Genomic DNA, 21,915 nt, shown 5'->3' on the forward strand with positions numbered 1-21,915 from the left:
AACTGGATGGGTTTTATTTAGATGGGGTTATGGGGTTTTGGGATTGTGGTCAGTGCAGACTCGATGGGCCGAATGGTCTCCATCTGCACTGTAGGATTCTATGATTCTATGCTTTTACAACAAGTGATGTTGGTGTCAATGTCATCATTACTGAGACGAGCTTTCAAGTCCAGATTCTTTGAAAATTAATCAAATCTTATAAATGAATTGTATTTGAATTCCACGAGTTGGCATGGTGGGATTTGAATCTGTGTCGCCAGTCTGGTTTTCTGGGTGACATTGCCAGTATGCCACTTTCTCCCCTTAATTATTCTTGCTCTTTGAATAAGTTATGCAACGCCTTTGCTGTATTTCCCCTTCTCTGCCAATAACAGACCCAAAGCACAGCTGAGAACTTAACCACAGCTGAGGACAGCTCATAAAACAAAGATCTTTAACAAAAAGTATTGGCCTTACAGGATAAATCGCTGGGTGCCTCAAACTTAATAAGACACAGCAGAGGCGTTCATCTGCAGCTTCAGTCAACGGTGAAGGAGCTCAGGGTCAGAAGATTGTTTCATTAAAGACCAGCCTCAGCTGGTCTTGGGATTCTGTACACATCATTTCCCAATACTCCATGCCTTTACTGTGACAAGTAGCTTCAGTAGTTGCCAGGCCAAGACCAACAAGGTCAGGGTTGTGAATGAAGCCCAGTCCATCACGCAAATCAGCCTCCCATCCATTGACACTGTCTACACTTCCCGCTGCCTCGGCAAAGCAGCCAGCATAATTAAGGACCCCACACACCCCGGACATTCTCTCTTCCACCTTCTTCCATCGAGAAAAAGATACAAAAGTCTGAGGTCACGTACCAACCTACTCAAGAACAGCTTCTTCCCTGCTGCTGTCAGACTTTTGAATGGTCCTACCTTATATTAAACTGATCTTTCTCCACACCCTAACAATGACTGTAACACTACATTCTGCGCTCTGTCCTTTCCTTCTCTATGAACGGTATGCTTTGGCTGTATAGCACGCAAGAAACAATACTTTTCATTGTATCCCAATACGTGACAATAATAAATCAAATCAAATCAAAATCCACTGCCCCGCCCCCTCCCGCACATTGAGGTCTGTGATTTTTGTTAAGGCCTGAGATTATTATTGAGGCCTGTGATTATTATTGAAGCCAGTGATTTTTGTTGAAGCCTGTGATTGCGATTGAAGTCTGTGATTTTTGTGGAGGATTGTGATTTTTATTGAGGCCTGTGGTTTTGTTGAGGCCTGTGATTTTGTTGAGGCCTGTGATTTTGTTGAGGCCTGTGATTTTTATTGAGGCCTGTGATTTTGTTGAGGCCTGTGATTTTGTTGAGGCCTGTGATATTTGTTGAGGCCTGTCATTTTATTGAGGCCTGTGGTTTTGTTGAGGCCTGTGGTTTTGTTGAGGCTTGTGATTTTTATTGAGGCCTGTGATTTTGTTGAGGCCTGTGATTTTGTTGAGGCCTATGATTTTGTTGAGGCCTGTGATTTTTATTGAGGCCTGTGATTTTTATTGAGGCCTGTGATTTTTATTGAGGCCTGTGATTTTGTTGAGGCCTATGATTTTGTTGAGGCCTGAGGATTTTTGTTGAGGCCTGTCATTTTGTTGAGGCCTGTCATTTTGGTTGAGGACTGTGATTTTGGAAAAGAGTGGGTTCTCTCCCAGGAAGCGAAGGGTTCACAACAAAACATAACTCACAGTCAGCAGATGTTTCTTGACAAGACAATTTAAAGATGGACTTCTTTTTGTCCCTTTCCATTTGTATCTTCTTTGGAAAAGCAAGACTTCAGAAGAGTCAAATGTGTTTCACCCCCTGCCACTTGCAGGACAATCTGTAGACTGTAGAGTCGCTTGGCACAGTGGCTGAGGAGAAAAGAAGTTGGCTTTGGACAGACTGAAGGGAGGGTCAGCTTTGGGGAGCTATTCACTGGGGTCAAGCTCCTTTCGCACTTGGCATCTGTTGGTGATTAGCGGAACAAATTGGAGCAAGCGGGACCACCGGCAGGGGAGCAGGATGGCTCCTTTCACAAGGCGAACCAAGATGGGATAGCCCCCACCCTCCCCCAGCCCCCCTTCGAGCAACAAGTCTGCTGACAATTCAGCATTGAGATAAATTAGTCACGCCGCTTCATCAAACGCAGCCCCAAACACAAGGAAACCCCTAAGTAGTCTGAGGGAAAAGAGTTCATGTCTCCGATGAACAGTTTACAAGGTGAGACGTGATTAAACTGATAGCTTTCTGCTTCATTCTCAAAGAATTACAGAGGTGAAAGCATATCGAAGCCCACAATCATTTAAAAGTCATTACCAGAAGCCTTAAACCACAGAAGCAAATTCATTTAAACAAGACAGAATCTATTCTCTTGTGATCTGTGATAATAATGCTCCAGAGAAAGGAATGGCGGAGAATCAGAATTACCAACGAGAAGGACTGGAAGCCTTAAAATGGATTCTTCTGTTGCAGCGTACCGTTAGTCGACCTCATATTTCTTGCAAGTGGCTCATTATTGACAAGAACATTTTTCAAGCCACCCCCAGTTAACCCGCTAATTAATTTTGATAAAATATTTTATTCTTCAACCAGAATCCCGACAGCACAGAAGGAGGCCATTTGGCCCATCGAGTCCCACCCAGGCCCTATTCCTGTAACCCCTCATATTTACCCTGCTAATCCCCTGCAGGGATTACGGGGTGGCACGGTGGTACAGTGGGTTAGCACTGCTGCCTCACAGCGCCAGGGACCCGAGTTCAATTCCCAGCTTGGGCCACTAGCTGTGTGGAGTTTGCACATTCTCCCCGTGTCTGCGTGGGTTTCCTCCGGGCGCTCCGGTTTCCTCCCACATTCTGAAAGACATGCTGCTTAGATGCATTGACCTGAACGGGTGCCGGAGTGTGGCGACTAGGGGAATTTCACAGTAACTTCATTGCAGAGTTAATGTAAGCCTACTTGTGACTAATAAATAAACTTTACTTTACTTTATTTTACCCTGACACTAGGGTTAATTTAACACAGCCAATCCACCTAACCTGCACATCTTTGGACTGTGGGAGGGAACCGGAGCACCCGGAGGAAACCCACGCAGACACGGAGAATGTGCAAACTCCACACAGACAGTGACCCATGGTTGGAATTGAACCCAGGTCCCTGGTGCCGTGAGGCAGCGGTGCTAACCACTGTGCATTTTGTGAGAAGAGGGAATGGGGATTAATCAGGTGTATTAGTGCAGGGAACCCGAAGCTTGGTGAAAGAGGAGGCAGAAATGTAGTGATTAGTCATCCAGAGGCCCAGGTTAATGCTCAGGAGACCTTGGTTCACATCCCAAAATCTGATGGAATTTAAATTCAGTGACTGAATCTGGAATTAAAAGCTAGTCAAAGGGTGACCATGAAGCCATTGTCATAAAAGATGTTTGATTCACTAATGCCCTTCAGGAAATGGAATCTGCCATTGTCACCTGGTTTGGCCCAGATGTGACTCTTAATGTCCTCTGAAATGCCCGAGCAAGCCACTCAGTTTTATCAAAGTCTACAAAAAGGAATTAAACTGGATGGACCACATAGCATTGAATAAGGTGCAAGAAACGGAAAGGCAAAACCACTCCACTTGACCCTACAGTGTCTTCTCTATTAACACCTTGTGGAGTTGTGGTGAAGAACCCCATTAGAGTATCACAGAACCCAGAAGGGTAATTTAGATACCAGTTCTTAAGAGTGCACTTTTTCAGTTTGCTACAATGTGAGGAAAGATATGCAAACCAGTGTAGAGAGATCAGTCTTGTTGTAACCATTCAAATAAATTCATATTTATTGATATGCAAAACACAGAACAAGAAAGGCCACAAAACACAAGGGCCAGAATTCTCCCAAAAAATTATCAGTGTCGAAAACTAGAGTAATTCACACTTTTTTTTAGTGGGAGTTCAAGGAAGAATCTCCCACATTCTGTGCACGACAGAGTGTACTCGTGTGTATATCATTAAAATTCAGTGGGTGGGCCCTATTCCCACTGAAGGGGCCGGCAGCATTTGCTGAGTGGGCCACTGTGCATGTGCCGATCTGTTAGCGCTGAGATCGACGCATGCGCAGTAGCCACGCACTGTCGGCCTTCCGATTGCTGGCCAGCTCAATCCCCCCAAAGCCCAATCGCTGGCCCCCTGCCAGTCCGGGTCAGCCTCGAGCCCTCCCCTCCTGGCCCACCTTGATTGTCAACCCCGGGGATTTCACCCCTCCCTGCAGTCCCGAAACTCCCCACTGTTCCAACCCCCCCAGCAGGCTTACCCACCCACATTGCCCATAACCCGCCCCGTTCGCTGGCCCCCCTCCTTCCCCCATCGATCCCTATGCAGAGTGGCAGCAGGACCCTCCCACCTCCACTGATTTCCCCACGAGGCCCCACCCCCACCAGGCCCTACCCTCTAGGCCCTGCCACCTTTGCCCTGCCTCATGCTTCATATGCAGTGCCAAAGTGCACCTTGGGCATTGGCACTTAGCCCCTTGGGCAGTGCCAGGGTGCCTAGGCTGGCAGGCCAGGGTGCTAATGCCCACGGGACAGGCCCCCACTGCCTGACCCTCGGGGGACCCTGATTGTCCCCCTTTATTCCAGCAGGTTCGGGATGCTGGTCCCCTTTAGTGGGGAGCTACTGTAATCCCCGCTGGAGTGAACCACACCGGCCGGCGGCGGGGGAGATGCTCGCGGACCCGGAGACTTCAGTCCTGGGCCCACTAATTACAGTTAACTTATATTAAAATGACAATTTAAATTGTCTTTACTCCTTCCCGTTGATTTCCGACACGGATGTAATGCTGCTGGAAATCCGGTGCTGGGAGACGCTATCGGGGCAGGAATGCACACATGAACCCCACGAATCGATCGACGTGAGAATCACCTGGCCCGTTGTGCTAATTTCTTGGGAGAATCCACCCCCCCCCCCCCCCCGCCAAGAGGTACACTTAACTGTAAAATGCAGTCAAACAAATGATGACAGTTACACAGAAACTGGAGAAGCTGGGGTTGTTCTCCTTGGAGCAGAGAAGCCTAAGCGGAGAATTGATAGAGGTGTTTAAAACCACAAAGGGTTTAGATGGAGCAGATAAGGAAACTCTTTGCAGGATTAAATATCAGAGTCATAGAGTCATAAGAAGACAAGAACATAAGAACTAGGAGCAGGAGTAGGCCATCTGGCCTCTCGAGCCTGCTCCGCCATTCAATAAGATCATGGCTGATCTTTTCGTGGACTCAGCTCCACTTACCATAACCCTTACCATAACCATAACGCTCACCATAACCCTTAATTCCATTACTGTTCAAAAATTTATCTATCCTTGCCGAAGAAACATTCAATGAAGTAGCCTCAACTACTTCACTGGGCAGGGAATTTCACAGATTCACAACTCTTTGTGTGAACAAGTTCCTCCTCACAGTGTCATAGAGGTTTACAGCATGGAAACAGGCACTTCGGCACAACTTGTCCATACCGCCCTTTTTTAAAATCCTGAAGAGAGTCACAGTTGCCCGCATTTGGCCCATATCCCTCCATACCCATCATACCCATGTAACTATCTGAATGCTTTTTAAAAGAAAAAAATTAAGTCTGCCTCTACTACTGCCTCTGGCAGCTTGTTTCAGACACTCATCACCCTCTTTGTGAAAAAATTGCCCCTCTGGACACTTTTGTATCTCTCCTCTCTCACCTTAAACCTATGCCCTCTAGTTTTAGACTCCCCAACATTTGGGAAAAGATATTGACTGTCTACCTAATCTGTGCCCCTCATTATTTTAAAGACCTCAATAAGATCACCCCTTAGCCTCCTACGCTCCAGAGAAAAAAATCCCAGTCTATCCAGCCTCTCCTTATAACTCAAACCACCAAGTCCCTGTGACATCCCAGTAATTCTTCTCTGTACTCTTTCTAGTTTAATAATATCCTTTCTATAATAGTGACCAGGACTGTACACAGTATTCCAAGTGCGGCCTTACCAATGTCTTGTACAACCTCAACAAGACCCAACTCCTGTATTCAATGTTCTGACCGATGAAGCCAAGCATGCTGAATGCCTTCGTCACCACTCTGTCCACCTGTGACTCCATTTTCAAGGAGCTATGAACCTGTACCCCCAGATCTCTTTGTCCTATAACTCTCTCCATTAAGTGAGGCTAAAGATTAACAGAGGATAAAGATTGAAGGCACTCGGCCCGAGAACCAGGCATGATGTGAGGAAAAACATTTTTATGCAGTTCAAGATTCTGAGCACAGGTATTTACTGATAATTTTATGATTTGAACTTTTCACCGGTCGAGTCTGCCCAATTGGTGAGCCCGGAAGTGGGCTGAAGTTGTGGCTGTGATCTGCGCCGGAGCTCCCTGGGGATGGCCAACTCATGGCCATCGAGCATGAACTGTGCTCTGTGAAAAGCTGAGAGCTGTCACTGAGGGCAGGAAGAGGGCAGGCACGGGGAAAAGGGAGGTTGTGGCCTGGCGATTCTGCTGTGCTCAGGCCCCTGCCGAGCTGCCTCAGGGAGCCGCAGATCTGTGAAAAAATAACTAGCGACATGTAAACGAGGCCACGAGTGTCTGGGCAGCACATTCATTTACAGGGAGGCGATGGCCTAGTGGTATTATTGCTAGGCTATTAATCCAGAAACTCAGCTAATGTCCTGGGGACCCGGGTTCGAATCCCGCCACAGCCAATGATGGAGTTTGAATTCAATAAAAAAATCTGGAATTAAGTATCTACTGATGACCATGAAACCATTGTCGATTGTGAGAAAAACCCATCTGGTTCACTAATGCCCTTTAGGGAAGGAAATCTGCCGTCCTTACCTGGTCTGGCCTACATGTGACTCCAGAGCCACAGCACTGTGGTTACTCTAAACTGCCCTTCGGCAACCCGGGGTGGATAATAAATGCTGGCCAGTTGGGGCGGCACGGTAGCACAGTGGTTAGCACTGCTGCTTCACAGCTCCAGGGACCTGGGTTCGATTCCCGGCTTGGGTGACTGTCTGTGTGGAGTTTGCACATTCTCCTCGTGTCTGCGTGGGTTTCCTCCGGGTGCTCCGGTTTCCTTCCACAGTCCAAAGATGTGCGGGTTAGGTTGATTGGCCAGGTTAAAAATTGCCCCTTAGAATCCTGAGATGCGTAGGTTAGAGGGATTAGCGGGTAAATATGTGGATATGTGGGGGTAGGGCCTGGGTGGGATTGTGGTCGGTGCAGACTCGATGGGCCGAATGGCCTCCTTCTGCACTGTAGGGATTCTATGATTTCTATGATTTCTATGTCCCATGAATGAATAAAAATCAAGGAGACTTGATGGACCAAATGGCCTACTCCTGAATAAAAAACATTTCAAACTCAAACCTCAGTCTGCAGACACCTTTTTAACCTGATTTCAGTCCTGACATTCAGCCCTGACAGCCCTGATAAGTGGGGGGCGTCGGATGATCCGTGGGGCTGGTGGAGTGGTCAGTGAGCACTGGTGTTGGGTGTTCGGGTCTGACAGTGTGCTGGGGGGGGTGGAGGTCAGCTGGCCAATGGCGAGGTGGGGATTGGATTGCCAGAGGGCTGAACAGCAGCGGGGTGGTCGTTAGGGGTTGTAAGATGATCAGGGTGTTCTGCGGTGGGGAGGGAGGAGTGGGGGTGGTGGTGGGGATTGTGAGGGTGGGAAAGTCCTGTGTGAGTTCTGAAGGAGGGTCCTTATTCTAGCTGCCCAGGAGTGAGAAGTGATTTTAATTCTTCTAACTTCTCCTGGGTACCATGGTGGCACAATGGTTAGCATTGCTGTCTCACAGCACTAGGGATTCGGGTTCGATTCCCGGCTTGAGTCGCTATCTGTGTGGAGTCTGCATGTTCTCCCTGTATCTGCATGGGTTTCCTCCGGGTGCTCTGGTTTCCTCTCACAGTCGAAAAGACGTATTTTTTCGGCGCATTGGCCATGCTAAATTGTCCCTCAGTGTACCCGAACAGGCGCCAGAGTGTGGAGTCATAGAGTCATAGAGAAACAGGCCCTTTGGCCCAACTTGTCCATGCCGCCTCGTTTTTTAACCCCTAAGCTAGTCCTAATTGTCCGCCTTTGGCCCATATCCTTCTATACCCACCTTACCCATGGAGACTAGGGGATTTTCACAGTAACTTCATTACAGTGTTAATGTAAGCCTACTTGCGATTAATAAATAAATAATAAATATTACTGCAAGACAGTCAGAACCATTTGAGGTTTTCGATTGCAATCAGTTTTGGATGGTTCTGATTGCGGAGCAATTGTCCAATGGAAATTTGAATTTCCGGGACGATTGTGGTGCAGTCATTAAGTAGGAACTTCCAGGTGGTGTGGGACAGAGGTGGAGTGGGGGGAGGTGGAGTGGGGGGAGGTGGAGTGGGGGGAGGTGGAGTGGGGGGAGGTGGGGGTTATTGGGTGCAGGCGGCACGGGTCAGGGGGATGGCGTTTACCCCTCGGCATCTTTCGGGACCTCCGCAAAGTTACTGTGCCCCGGAACTCAGAAGCTCCGCAGTAAAATGTGACACCCTGAGATTTCTACTCATATAATATTTCATTCCTGGTCTTTAATGAATATCATGGAACAGATCGTGTGGTGGATACAGGTTCAATCGTGGCATTGAGAAAGGAATTGGATAAATATTGTCCAGCAGGGATATGGGGAAACAGCGGGGGAGTTGGATACTGGCAGTAGCCAGCACAGGCTTACATAGAAACATAGAAGGTAGGAGCAGGAAGAGGCCATTCGGCCCTTCGAGCCTGCTCCGCCATTCATCACGATCATGGCTGATCGCCCAACTCAATAGCCTAATCCTGTTTCTCCCCATAACCTTTGATCCCATTCGCCCCAAATGCTATATCCAGCCGCCTTTTGAATACATTCCAAGATACAATTGACTTGATGGGCTAAATGGCAGCTTTCTGTGCTGCTACAATGCTGCTATCTGAGATACTCAATAAAACAAAGATTTGTGATCCGGAATACACCGACTGTGGCAGAAGCAGATTCAGTAATAATTTTCCGAAGAGAATCGGAAGAAGAAAGCGGGAAGAGGGAAGATCTTCAGGGCTTGGGTGAAAAGTAAGGGATGTGGGACTAACTGGAAAGCCCTTTCAAGGGGACAGCACAGACATGATGGATCGAATGTCCTCTTGTACTCTACAATTCCACCAATTAACTTCCCTTCGTCATGAACATGAAAAGATTTTCAAAACAGCATGCTTTGTTTTCCATGTGATACTTCCTGTGGAAATAATGATTAAGTAAATTCAGGTCCTCATGGTAGCTATGGGAACCAATGACACATGTGCCGATGTTGGGATTTAGCAGTGAGTTACTCACTTTCCGGCAGCATTTAACATGCTCTGTGCTTGCTGCGCCGCCGGACTGATTTCTTTCCAAACTTAAATCTCCTCTGTTTTGGTAATTAAGGTACACTTCACATCTCTGCATCCCACCCCACCCCCTCCTGCACTGAAATGTTATTTACCAAATTGCTTCCCTTAACCCTGTGTGTGCTGAATATTACAAACCCCACACATATGAACCGAGGAGCAGGAGTAGGCCATTCAGCCCCTTGAGCCCGCTCCACCATTCAATAAGATCATGGCCTAACTCCATGTACTTGCCCGAGGCCCACCTCCCTTCTTACCCCTGCTCGGTAAAAATTTGTCCACCTCAGGCTTAAACTGAACAATTGAACCAGCATCTGCCGCCGTTTGAGGAAGAGAGTTCCAAAGCTCCACCGCTCTCTCCGTGTAGAAGTGTTTTCCAACATCTCTCCTGAATGGCTTGGCCCTAATTTTTAGATTATGGCCCCTGGTTCTAGAGTCTTCAACTGGAGGAAACAATTTATCCTTATCCACCCTGTCCTTCCCCATAAATATTTTGTAGACTTCCATCAGATCACCCCTCAACCTTCTGAACTCAAGAGAATAAAGGCCTGTTTTGTCTAATCTCTCCTCGTAAACTAACCCCTGAAGTCCAGATATCGTTCGTGTAACCTGTGTTGAACTCCCTCCAGGTCCAAAACATCCTTCCTCAGGTGTGGTGCCTATCTTTGCCCTCTTTGGTTTCTCGTGGAAACTCTTTTTGTGAGAAGCAACAGCTGTACTGGGGCGAATCTTTCACTCACCAGGTAGTACGTCTGCCTCCGCAGTCTGTAGATGTCAGCATCAAATCTCCCCTGGATCATCCCAGGTGAAGAGATCTCTGGCTTGGCACCTGGTGCCACGCCTGTGTTGATCCAACCCCAAGCGGGTTAGTGAAGTACGAAACTGGACACTTGATTATCGGTCTATTCACAGAACGCAGCGTTTTATATCGGGCAGCGGTTAGCACTGCTGCCTCACAGGGCCAGGGATCCGGGTTCGATTCCCGGCTTGGGTCACTGTCTGTGTGGAGTCTGCACGTTCTCGCCGTGTCTCCGTGGGTTTCCTCCGGGTGCTCCGATTTCCTCCCACAGTTTGAAGGATGTGCAGGTTAGGTGGATTGGCCGTGCTAAATTGTTCCTTAGTGTCCCAACATGTGCAGGTTAGGTGGATTGGCCATGGTAAATGTGTGGGGTTAACAGGGATGAGGTGGGGTTGCGGGGTGGGGGAGAGGGCCTGGGTAAGATACTTTGGCAGAGAGTTGGTGCAGCCTCGATGGGCTGAATGGCTTCTTCTTCACTGTAGTGATTCTATGATATAATTCTATGATATATATAATACATATATCCACACACATGTCTGCTTCCTACCTCCCTGTTCAGTGTTCTAACAGTCTCTCTTTATATGTGCACACTGTATTCTGGAGTTATGGATATTTGGTTGAGTCTCTAATGTTCTTCCTATCACTTGGCTGGCCAGGATTCTTTCTCCCTGTTACTCCCTGCCATTGGTGTGTGTTTGGAAGGATTTGCGGGTTGACGCTCAACCTGTTTGCCTGTTCCTGGCTGGCAAATGGGACTTGAATTTGGAACTTCTGACTCAGAAACGGGTACACTGCCAACCCTGCCGTAAGACCTCCTCAGCCGCTCTTCAGTAAGTTCTGAACTAAACAGTGTTACTCCTCATCTGTGCATCTTAACAAGATAATTGAAACTCCATCAGCAACCTGTTTCTGGTGAGTTGGTAGCCCCATTTTCACTCATCCTGGATCATTGGAGCTTTTAAACCCATCTCACCCATTTTCTTTTTCATTCAATCATGGGACATGGACATGGCTGGCCATGCCCATTTACAGTTGCCCTTGAGCAGGTGGTGGTGAGTTGCCTTCTTCAGCGTGGCACATTGGTTAGCATTGCAGCCTCACAGGGCCAGGGACCCATGTGGATACAAAACTGGCTCAGTCAAAGAAGACAGAGGGTAGCAGTGGAAGGGTGTGTTTCTGAATGGAGGGCTGTGACAAGTGGCATTCCTCAGGGATCAGTGCTGGCACCTTTGCTGTTTGTAATATATATAAATGATTTGGAGGAAAATGTAACTGGATTGATTAGTAAGTTTGCAGACGACACAAAGGTTGGTGGATTTGCAGATAGTGATGAGGACCATCAGAGGATACAGCAGGATATAGATCAGTTGGAGACTTGGGCGGAGAGATGGCAAATGGAGTTTAATCCGGACAAATGTGAGGTAATGCATTTTGGAAGGTCTAATACAGATAGGAAATATACAGTAAATGGCAGAACCCTGAAGAGTGTTGATCGGCAGAGTGATCTGGGTGTACAGGTACACAGGTCACTGAAAGTGGCAATGCAGGTGAAGAAGGTAGTCAAGAAGGCATACGGCATGGCTTGCCTTCATCAGCCGGGGCATTGATTTTAAAAATTGGCAAGCCCTGTTGCAGCTTTATAGAACCTTAGTTAGGCCGCACTTGGAATCTAGTGTTCAATTCTGGTCGCCACACTACCAGAAGGATGTGGAGGCTTTGGTGAGGGTACAGAAAAGATTTACCAGGATGTTGCCTGATATGGAGGGCATTAGTTATGAGGAGAGGTTGGAGAAACTTGGTTTGTTCTCACTGGAGCGACAGAGGTTGAGGGGAGACCTGATAGAAATCTACAAGATTATGAGAGGCATGGACAGAGTGGATAGTCAGAAGCTTTTTCCCAAGGTGGAAGAGTCAATTACTAGGGAGCACAGGTTTAAGGTGCGAGGGGCAAGGTTTAAAGGAGATGTACGAGGCAGATTTTTTACACAGAGGGTAGTGGGTGCCTGAAACTCACTGCCGGGGGAGGTAGTGGAAGCAGATACGGTAGTGACTTTTAAGGGGCATCTTGACAAATGCATGAATAGGATGGGAATACAGGGATATGGTCCTCGGAAGGGTAGGGGCTTTTAAATCAGTGGGGCAGCATGGTCAGTGCAGGCTTGGTGGGCCGAAAGGCCTGTTCCTGTGCTGTAATTTTCTTTGTTCTTTGTTCAATTAGTAGCTTGGGTCTCTATCTGTGCGGAGTCTGCACGTTCTCCATGTGTCTGCGTGGGTTTCCTCCGGGTGCTCCAATTTCCTCCCACAATCCAAAGACGTGCTGGTTAGGTGCATTTACTGTGCTAAATTCTCTCTCAGTGTACCCAAACAGGTACCGGGGTGTGGCGACGAGGGGATTTTCACAGTAACTTCATATTAGCATGGTGAGAATTTGCTGGAAGGAGTTCTCCCTTTACCTCTCTGGCCTGCAGTGTGGCGGTTAGTGGCAAATGCCAAAAGACAAGTACAGAGCCCGTCGGGACAGGAATTTCCATCTGTTCTCCGTGAATCCTTCACAACAACCGTGGAACGATCTCCCTCTATACCCACCCCCCTCACTACTGGCCCCCCCCAGACAAACAACATATTTGGGCGGCACGGTGGCACAATGGTTAGCACTGCTGCTTCACAGCTCCAGGGACCCGACTTGGGTCACTGTCTATGTGGAGTTGGCACATTCTCCTCGTGTCTGTGTGGGTTTCCTCCAGGTGCTCTGGTTTCCTCCCACAGTCCAAAGATGTGCGGGTTAGGTTGATTGGCCATGCTAAAATTGCCCCTTAGTGTCCTGAGATGCGTAGATTAGAGGGATTCGCGGGTATAATATGTAGGGATATGGGGGTAGGGCCTGGGTGGGATTGTGGTCGGTGCAGACTCGATGGGCCAAATGGTCTCTTTCTGCACTGTAGGGTTTCTATGGTTCTATTTATGGGGTAAACAGACTCATGTTTGCCAATGGGCACTCAGAAGGAGAAGTGCTTATTTTCACAGCTTTCTTGATTTTTCCCCACTATGGCGTGAAGACGATCCCTTTGCCTTTTGGCATTGAAGGTTCATTCCAATACCTCAACAGGGAACCAACATGTGGAATTCTGCAGGCCTCCAATGCCCTCCATCACCACCGTTATTTATTGTCGCAGTTTAAGGAAAGATTTGAAGAGTCTGACCATTTTAATGGCACAGACGGGAGCTTCTGCAGAATGGATTATAAACTCAGACATATCTCTCTCTCCCTCATCTCTTGAACATAGGAAGTCATGCTGGAGTGCGGTTTTCCAGCTGTTTCTGCTTTCTGATACCTCATTCAACAAGCCATTCTTCAAGTGTGGACTTTCGGCAATAAACCATAATGAGTTAATTCAACTGTGCAGACATGGGGCGGGATTTACCAGTCCCCCCGCGCTGTGTTTTACGGTGGTGAATGTGTACCACCATTGGCTGGCTGCGGGATCTTCCAGTCCCGCCACTGTCAATGGGGCATCCCATTGTTTGCACCCTCCAGCACCGGGGAACCTGCAGCTAGGCTGGGTGAGGGAGGGTCATCACCCTCAGCGGGACTGGAAGATCCCACCAGCGGCAACAGCTGGAAAATCCTGCCCCAAGGTAACGATATCTAATTCTGTCCACATTCGATATAACTAAGGAAGAGATGGAATTTGCATTTATACAACACTTTTCATGTTCTTAGGATATCCTGAAACACTTGACAACCAATGAATTTCTCCTGAGGTGCAGTCACCTGTAAGTTGGGAAATGCAGCAGCTAATTTGTGCACAGCAAGCTTCCACAAACAGCAAGGTGACAATGATTGGAATGCTATAGTTCAGGTTGGAAACTCCAAAGTGTTTTATGAAGTCCGCCTGGATCATAAGCTTTGCTCTTTGAGTTTGGCGAGGGTGAGCATGAGATGTTTCATTTCAGGTAGGATTCAAATGACCCACTGGGGAGCTTTTAGAGTCATAGAGGTTTACAGCATGGAAACAGGCCCTTCGGCCCAACTTGTCCATGCTGCCCTTTTTTTTAAACTGCTAGTTTACTGTCGTAAACTGGCTTGGGTCACTGTCTGTACAGGGTCTGCACGTTCTCCCCGTGTCTGTGTGGGTTTCCTCCGGATGTTCCGGTTTCCTCCCACAGTTCGAAAGGTGTGCTGGTTAGCTGCATTCGCCATGCTAAATTCTCCCTCAGTGTACCCGAACAGGCACTGGAGTGTGGCGACTAGGGGATTTTCACAGTAACTTCATTGCAGTGTTAATGTAAACCTACTTGTGACAGGATGCTGCCTGGGATGGAACATTTCATAGAAACCCTACAGTGCTGAAGGAGGCCATTTGGCCCATCGAGTCTGCACCGACCACAATCCCGCCCAGGCTCTACCCCCACATATTTTTACCCGCTAATCCCTCTAACCTACACATCTCAAAGGGGCAATTTTTAACCTGGCCAATCAACCTAACCTGCACATCTTTGGACTGTGGGAGGAAACCAGAGCACCCGGAGGAAACCCACGCAGACACGAGGAGAATGTGCAAACTCCACACAGACAGTGACCCAAGCCAGGAATCGAACCCGGGACCCTGGAGCTGTGAAGCAGCAGTGCTAACCACTGTGCTACCGTGCCGCCCCATAACATTTGAGTTATGAAGAGAGGTTGGATAGGCTTGGGTTGTTTTTGTTGCAGCAGCGAAGACTGAGGGGCGACCTGATCGAGGTGTACAAGATTATTTACTGTCGTAAACTGCTAGTTTACTAGCTAGTCCCAATTGCCTGCATTTGACCCATACCCCTCTATACCCATCTTACCTATGTAATTATCTAAATGCTTTTTAAAAGACAAAATTGTGCTCACCTCAACTACTAGCTCTGGCAGCTTGTTCCAGACACTCACCACCCTCTGTGTGAACAAATTGCCCCTCTGGACACTTTTGTATCTCTCCCCTCTCACCTTAAACCTATGCCCTCTAGTTTTAGACTCCCCTACCTTTGGAAAAAGATATTGACTATCTCACTGATCTGTGCCCTTCATTATTTTATAAACCTCCATAAGATCACCCCTCAGCCTGCTACGCTCCAGAGAAAAAAGCCCCAGTCTATCCAGCCTCTCCTTATAACTCAAACCATCAGGATTATGTGGCAGGATTTGAACTCAGGTCCACAAAGAATTATCCTGGGTCTCTGGATTACTAGTCCAGCGACAATCCCACTACGCCACCACTTCGCGATCTGAATAGCACTTTTCCCAACCTCAGGATGATCCGAAGCACTTTACAGCCAATGAGGTGCTGTTGAAATGCAGCCCATGTCAGAAGGCAGGAAACTCAGCAGCCAATTTATGTACAGCAAGCTCCGACAAACAGCCATGACCAGAGAATCCATTTTTATTGATGGTAACGGAGGGGTGTCATGCCCAGTAAAGATAATCATATTGCTAACTAACGTTATGCCATGTGGAGCTTTTGAAATTGACTGTAAATAATGGGCAGAATGCTCTCAAAATAGTTGCCGCAAACCCAGTGACTTCTGTTTGTGGTTTTCGAACAGACAGAGACTTTGGGTGGGATTTTCTTCTTCCCCAATGGCAGATGCAGTGAACCAACTAAAGGTCCATTACTGTCGGCGGCACTGGTAAATCCCACCGATGGCTGAGATCAGAATCAAGATGGATGGCACGGTGACACAGTGGTTAGCACAACTGCCTCACAGCACCAGGGACCCGTGTTCGATTCCTGGCTTGGGTGACTGTCTGAGTGGAGTTTGCACGTTCTCCCCGTGTCTGTGTGGGTTTCCTCTGGATGTTCCGGTTTCCTCCCACAGTTTGAAAGATGTGCTGGTTAGGTGCATTGGCCATGCTAAATTCTCCCTCGGTGTACCCGAACAGGCACTGGAGTGTGGCGACTCGGGGATTTTCACAGTAACTTCATTGCAGTGTTAATGTAAGCCTACATGTGACAGGGTGTTGCCTGGGATGGAACATTTGAGTTATGAAGAGAGGTTGGGTAGGCTTGTGTTGTTTTTGTTGCAGCAGCGAAGACTGAGGGGCGACCTGATCGAGGCGTACAAGATTATGAGGGGCATGGACAGGGTGGATAAGGAGCAGCTGTCCCCCTTAGTTGAAGGGGCGGCACGGTGGCACAGTGGTTAGCACTGCTGCCTCACAGCGCCAGGGACCTGGGTTCGATTCCCGGCTGGAGTCACTGTCTATTGTGCGGAGTTTGCACATTCTCCCCGTGTCTGCGTGGGTTTACTCCGGGTGCTCCAGTTTCCTCCCACAGTCTGAAAGACGTGCTGGTTAGGGTGCATTGGCCGTGCTAAATTCTCTCTCAGTGTATCCGAACAGGCACCGGGGGAGTGACGACCAGGGGATTTTCACAGTAACTTCATTGCAGTGTTGATGGAAGCCTACTTATGACACTAATAGATTAAAAAAAATGTCTGAGGTTAATTAAACATGTGGATGGGTTTTCCAGGTGTCAATTGGCTGCCCTTGCCAGCTTAGTGGAAGAGATATACCAATCAATGTCTGCCAGATGTGCCAGGGCCCTGTGGAAGGAACACCGAGGAATGTCTTGCAGTGAGTTCATCATAATTAGTATGCTGAAGGGTTATTAATTATTCTCCCATTGTGTATCAATCACCCAGCAATGGGAGACACTGAAACTTGCTGTCGTATGATCAAAACTAGCTGGAGGTCAGTCCAGAGATTACCACTCTGCAAGAGAATGCAGTCAATCAGTCTGGAAACCAACAGGATGCGGAGAGGATGTTTCCACCAGTGGGAGAGAGCAGAACTCGAGAGCACAACCTCAGAGTGAAGGAACGCTCCTTTAAAACCGAGACGAGGAGGAATTTCTTCAGCCAGAGGGTGGTGAATCTGTGAAACTCTTTGCCACAGAGGGCTGTGGAGGCTGGGTCCTTGAGTGTCTATAAGCCAGAGATAGCTAGGTTCTTGGTCAATAAGGGGATCAGGGGTTATGGGGAAAAGGCAGGAGAATGGGGATGTGAATCATATAACCATGTTTGAATGGCGGAGCAGACTTGATGGGCCGAATGGCCTAATTCTGCTCCTATATCTTATGGTCTTTGGACACAAGCCGTATCGTACATCCAACAGAAAGAATAGAACCTTCCCTGAATTGGGACGTCTTGTTGAAGTTGTACAAGACATTGGTAAGGCCACACTTGGTATACTGCGTGCAATTCTGGTCACCTATTATAGAAAGGATATTATTAAACTCGAAAGAGTGCAGAAGAGATTTACTAGGATGCGACCGGGACGTGATGGTTTGAGTTATAAGGAGTGCCTGGATAGACTGGGACTTTTTTCTCTGGAGCGTAGAAGGCTGAGGGGTGATCTTTTCGAGGTCTATAAAATAATGAGGGGCACAGATCAGCTAGATAGTCAATATCTTTTCCCAAAGGTAGGGGAACCGAAAACTAGAGGGCATAGGTTTAAAGTGAGAGGGGAGAGAGTATGTCTGTGGGTTGAGTATGTGTGTGTGTGAGCGTGGGTGTGTGTCCGTGGGTTGTGTGTGTGTGTGTGTGTGTGTTTGTGTTGGGTGTGTGTGTGTGAGGGAGTGAATGTGTGTTTGTTTATGTGTCTGTGGGTTGGGTGTGTGTGTGTTTGTGTGACTGTGTTGGGTGTGTGTGTGTGTGAGGGAGTGAGTGTGTTTGTGAGTCCGTGGGGTGTGTGTGTGTGTGTGTGTGTGTGTGTGAGTGAGTGAGTGTGTTTTGTAAAATATATTCTTTTCTACTGACTTAAACTTAGCTGAAAACCTGCTTCATGTTTACTACTGAAAATCACAACACTCACTAAAGGTTTAAACCACTCTCTCTGAAACACATCTTTGTTCCAGACACCCGAGAGATGTGGAGAAAAAGGAAAAGTGATTCCATCATCTCTCTCCCTGTCTGTAACAGGGCTGAATATCAGGCAAGATTACATCTAACAAAACAGCCACAGAAGAGTCTGAATAGAACACTACCATCCAGAGAGATTCCACTGTTGTGGAGAATCTGGATTACTCCCTATAGAAACAGAGCGGGTTAAAGGGAGGATTTTTAAACAAGTGTTTACGATCATTAATGGTCTTGCTCGAGTAACTAAGGAGAGGTTATGTCCGGTGGCAGGCGAGTTGTGAACCCGAGGACATAGATTTAAGATAATTAACATAATTAACAGGAGTGCAATGGTGGAAAGTTAAGGAGAATTTTTATTGCAGTGTGTTGTTGGTCTGAAGCTCAGTGTTTGAAACATTGGCAGAGTAGTAACCTTCAGAAGGGAACTACTTAACGGAAAAAAAAGCAACCACAGAGTTGTGAGGAACATAGAACATAGAACATAGAAAGCCACAGCACAAACAGGCCCTTCGGCCCACAAGTTGTGCCGATCACATCCCTACCTCCAGGCCTATCTATAGCCGTCAATCCCATTAAATCCCATGTACTCATCCAGAAGTCTCTTAAAAGACCCCAACGAGTTTGCCTCCACCACCACCGACGTCAGCCGATTCCACTCACCCACCACCCTCTGAGTGAAAAACTTACCCCTGACATCTCCTCTGTACCTACCCCCCAGCACCTTAAACCTGTGTCCTCTTGTAGCAACCATTTCAGCCCTTGGAAATAGCCTCTGAGAGTCTACCCTATCCAGACCTCTCAACATCTTGTAAACCTCTATCAGGTCACCTCTCATCCTTCGTCTCTCCAGGGAGAAGAGACCAAGCTCCCTCAACCTATCCTCATAAGGCATGCCCCCCAATCCAGGCAACATCCTTGTAAATCTCCTCTGCACCCTTTCAATGGCTTCAACATCTTTCCTGTAATGAGGTGACCAGAACTGCGCGCAGTACTCCAAGTGGGGTCTAACCAGGGTCCTATAAAGCTGCAGCATTATCTCCCGACTCCTAAACTCAATCCCTCGATTAATGAAGGCCAGTACGCCGTACGCCTTCTTGACCGCATCCTCCACCTGCGAGGCCGATTTAAGAGTCCTATGGACCCGGACCCCAAGGTCCTTCTGATCCTCTACACTGCTAAGAATGGTACCCTTCATATTATACTGCTGCTTCATCCCATTGGATCTGCCAAAATGGATCACTACACACTTATCCGGGTTGAAGGAGCAGAGGAGTGGGACTGATTGGATAGCTCTTTCAAAGGGCTGGAACCAGCAAGATGGGACAAATGGCCTCGCCAGGTGCTGTATAATGCGGATTTCTACAATTCGATGAGACCAAAAACATGAAAATCGATTAGCGCACGTAAGCCTCAGCCATCGGGATAATGTAAAGAGCGATTGCAGACTTTGCTCTGGAATAGCTTAACTTGCGTAATTTACTGAATACTTGGCTGCTCTCATCTGCAGGCAGACCGTTCCTGAAATACCTGCTAACCTCGCGTGTTTACATTGCTAGTGCGGCAGTGAATGGAAACACAGAGCCAGTGAAACGATCCTAAGAGGAAAATATATTTTTTTAAATGAATCGTATAATCAGGTCTCTGCTTGCTGTCTGGGGCTTACGCCGGTCTGAAGAGGGTTAGCACACATTATTAATCAGCATATTCTCCAAAAATACCCCCTCCGTTATGTTACTAAAAGAAATAATGGCAGGAGAGTCAATGGGGAAAATCATCGCCTGAGGCAAAGTTTTCCGCCGAGATTTCTTTCTCCTTTCATTACTTTCTCTCGAGTCTGTTGCGTCCCTAAATTGATTATTTATTCTCTGACAAATCACTGAATGGAAGACACGTTTGTTGCACTCGCAAATAGTTTAACACAAGATGAATTGCCTCTTTGCCAGAGCGGCACTCTTTCCAATAAGTGACTGATTCTTCTGTGAGGAATTCCATTTGTGCTCTGCCTTGGCTGCATTGTAATTAAGGACACTGAAATGTCCAGCCGGGGACTGATTCATGCACGACAAAAGTTCTCTTGTTGTCCCCCAAGCGTCACCCGCTGACAGTGAGCAGAACTAGCACCGAGAAGGAAAGGTTGGAAGTAGATATTGTAACTGGCAGCTTTTTTGGCAGAACTGGGCGCGTCAGCTGGGTAGTTTGTGGTGAGCAGAAAGTTCTCCATCAGTGATATCCACGCAGCAAAAGACCCACGCCGATTCAACTTGTGGCAGCGTCCAAGTTGTGCGTCGACTGTGCAGATACAGGGGCACAGTTCCGCACACACTATCAAAGGTAAGATCTTGTTCAACTTCTTTATAACTTTCCCTGCAAACTGTTTTCTTACTGTGAAGGCGCTGTCACTGTTACAACAAAGACCCTCCATGAATGCAAATCACTTATTTATTGCCAGCTAGCTTTCAGGAAGGTGTGGTGGCACAGTGATCAGCTTCACAGCGCCAGAGACCCAGGTTTGATTGAGTGTCTGTGTGGAGTTTGTCGGTTCCCCCGCCCCCTCATCGTGTCTGCATGGGTTACCTCCGGGTGCTCCGATTTCCTCCCACAGTCCAAAGATGTGCTGGTTAGGTGGACTGGCCATGATAAATTGCAGTGAGAAGTTTAACAACACCAGGTTAAAGTCCAACAGGTTTATTTGGTAGCAAACGCCACTAGCTTTCGGAGCTCCAAGCCCCTTCTTCAGGTGAGTGGGAATTCTGTCCACGAACAGGGCATATAAAGACACAGACTCAATTTAAACTGCCGGCTCCAAGTGGAGAGGATCTCCAAGAAGATCTCGCATATCGACACAGACATCAAGTTTCTACAAAGGTGCAAGAAAGCAGACAAGATACCGAAAGGACTACAGATCACGAATCCACATCATGATAAATTGCCCCTTGGTGTCATAAGATGTGCAGGTTGGGTGAACAGGCCACGATCAATTGCCCGTTAGGTACCCGAGATGTTTAGGTTAGATAGATTAGCAGGGTAAATATGTGGGGTTAGAGGGATAGGGCAGGGGAGATGGTCTGGGTAAGATACTCTGTCAGAGAGTCAGTGCAGACTCGATGGGCTGAATGGCCTCCTCCTGCACTGTCGGGATTCTATGATCCTATGCTTTTCTTCCCCCCCACCCTCAATATTCCATCCACTGAAGTTCGCAGAATGATAGTTCAAGCTTCTTTTTCCGGAGACTCATTTTCAAATCTCACTTTCGTTTGGACTTTATGTGGAATTGAAAATTTCGACAATATTTTCCAGTTCTGTGAAATGAAAGCTCGCGTGATGGAAACCGGACTGCGGCTGATTCACGATGAACCCATTCTGCGCCGCTGGCATCGGCCAGCTCCCCCCACCAATAGCGCACTCCAAGTATTTGTTGACAGAAACCGTGCATCTTCAATCGATAAAGCTTTGATGGAGATTACGCAGAATTGCTCGTTGTATTAGACCTGTGCATTGACTATTAATCTGTCGTGATTGACTATGACACTGAGATCTGAGCATTTGAACATAAAAACTCGGAGGAGCAGGCCACTCAGCCCTTCAAACCCCCTCTGCCATTCAATGAGATTGCGGTTGATGGGCAGCACGATGGCATAGTGATTAGCTGCCTCACAGCGCCAGATGCTCCAGTTTCCTCCCACAGTCCGAAGATGTGCGGGTTAGGTCGATTGGCCATGCTAAGCTGACTCGAGCATCAGGGGATTAGCAGTGTAAATGTGTGGGGTGATGGGAATAGGGCCTGGGTGGGATTGTGGTTGGTACAGACTCGATGGACCGAATGG

General features: G+C 47.7%; 1 protein-coding gene across 1 annotated transcript in view; it reads left to right on the forward strand.

Moving 5' to 3' along the window:
• The window catches only part of LOC144496035 (cadherin-7-like), a 174,268-nt gene that overhangs the window by 7,610 nt on the left and 144,743 nt on the right, over window positions 1-21,915 (forward strand). Inside the window, exon 3 of the mRNA XM_078216988.1 lies at window positions 20,181-20,282. Within this exon, the coding sequence (XP_078073114.1) occupies window positions 20,181-20,282 (102 nt within the window). The remainder of the gene's footprint in view (window positions 1-20,180; window positions 20,283-21,915) is intronic.

The sequence above is a fragment of the Mustelus asterias genome, chromosome 7, assembly GCF_964213995.1.
Source record: "Mustelus asterias chromosome 7, sMusAst1.hap1.1, whole genome shotgun sequence".
Lineage (NCBI taxonomy): Eukaryota > Metazoa > Chordata > Chondrichthyes > Carcharhiniformes > Triakidae > Mustelus > Mustelus asterias.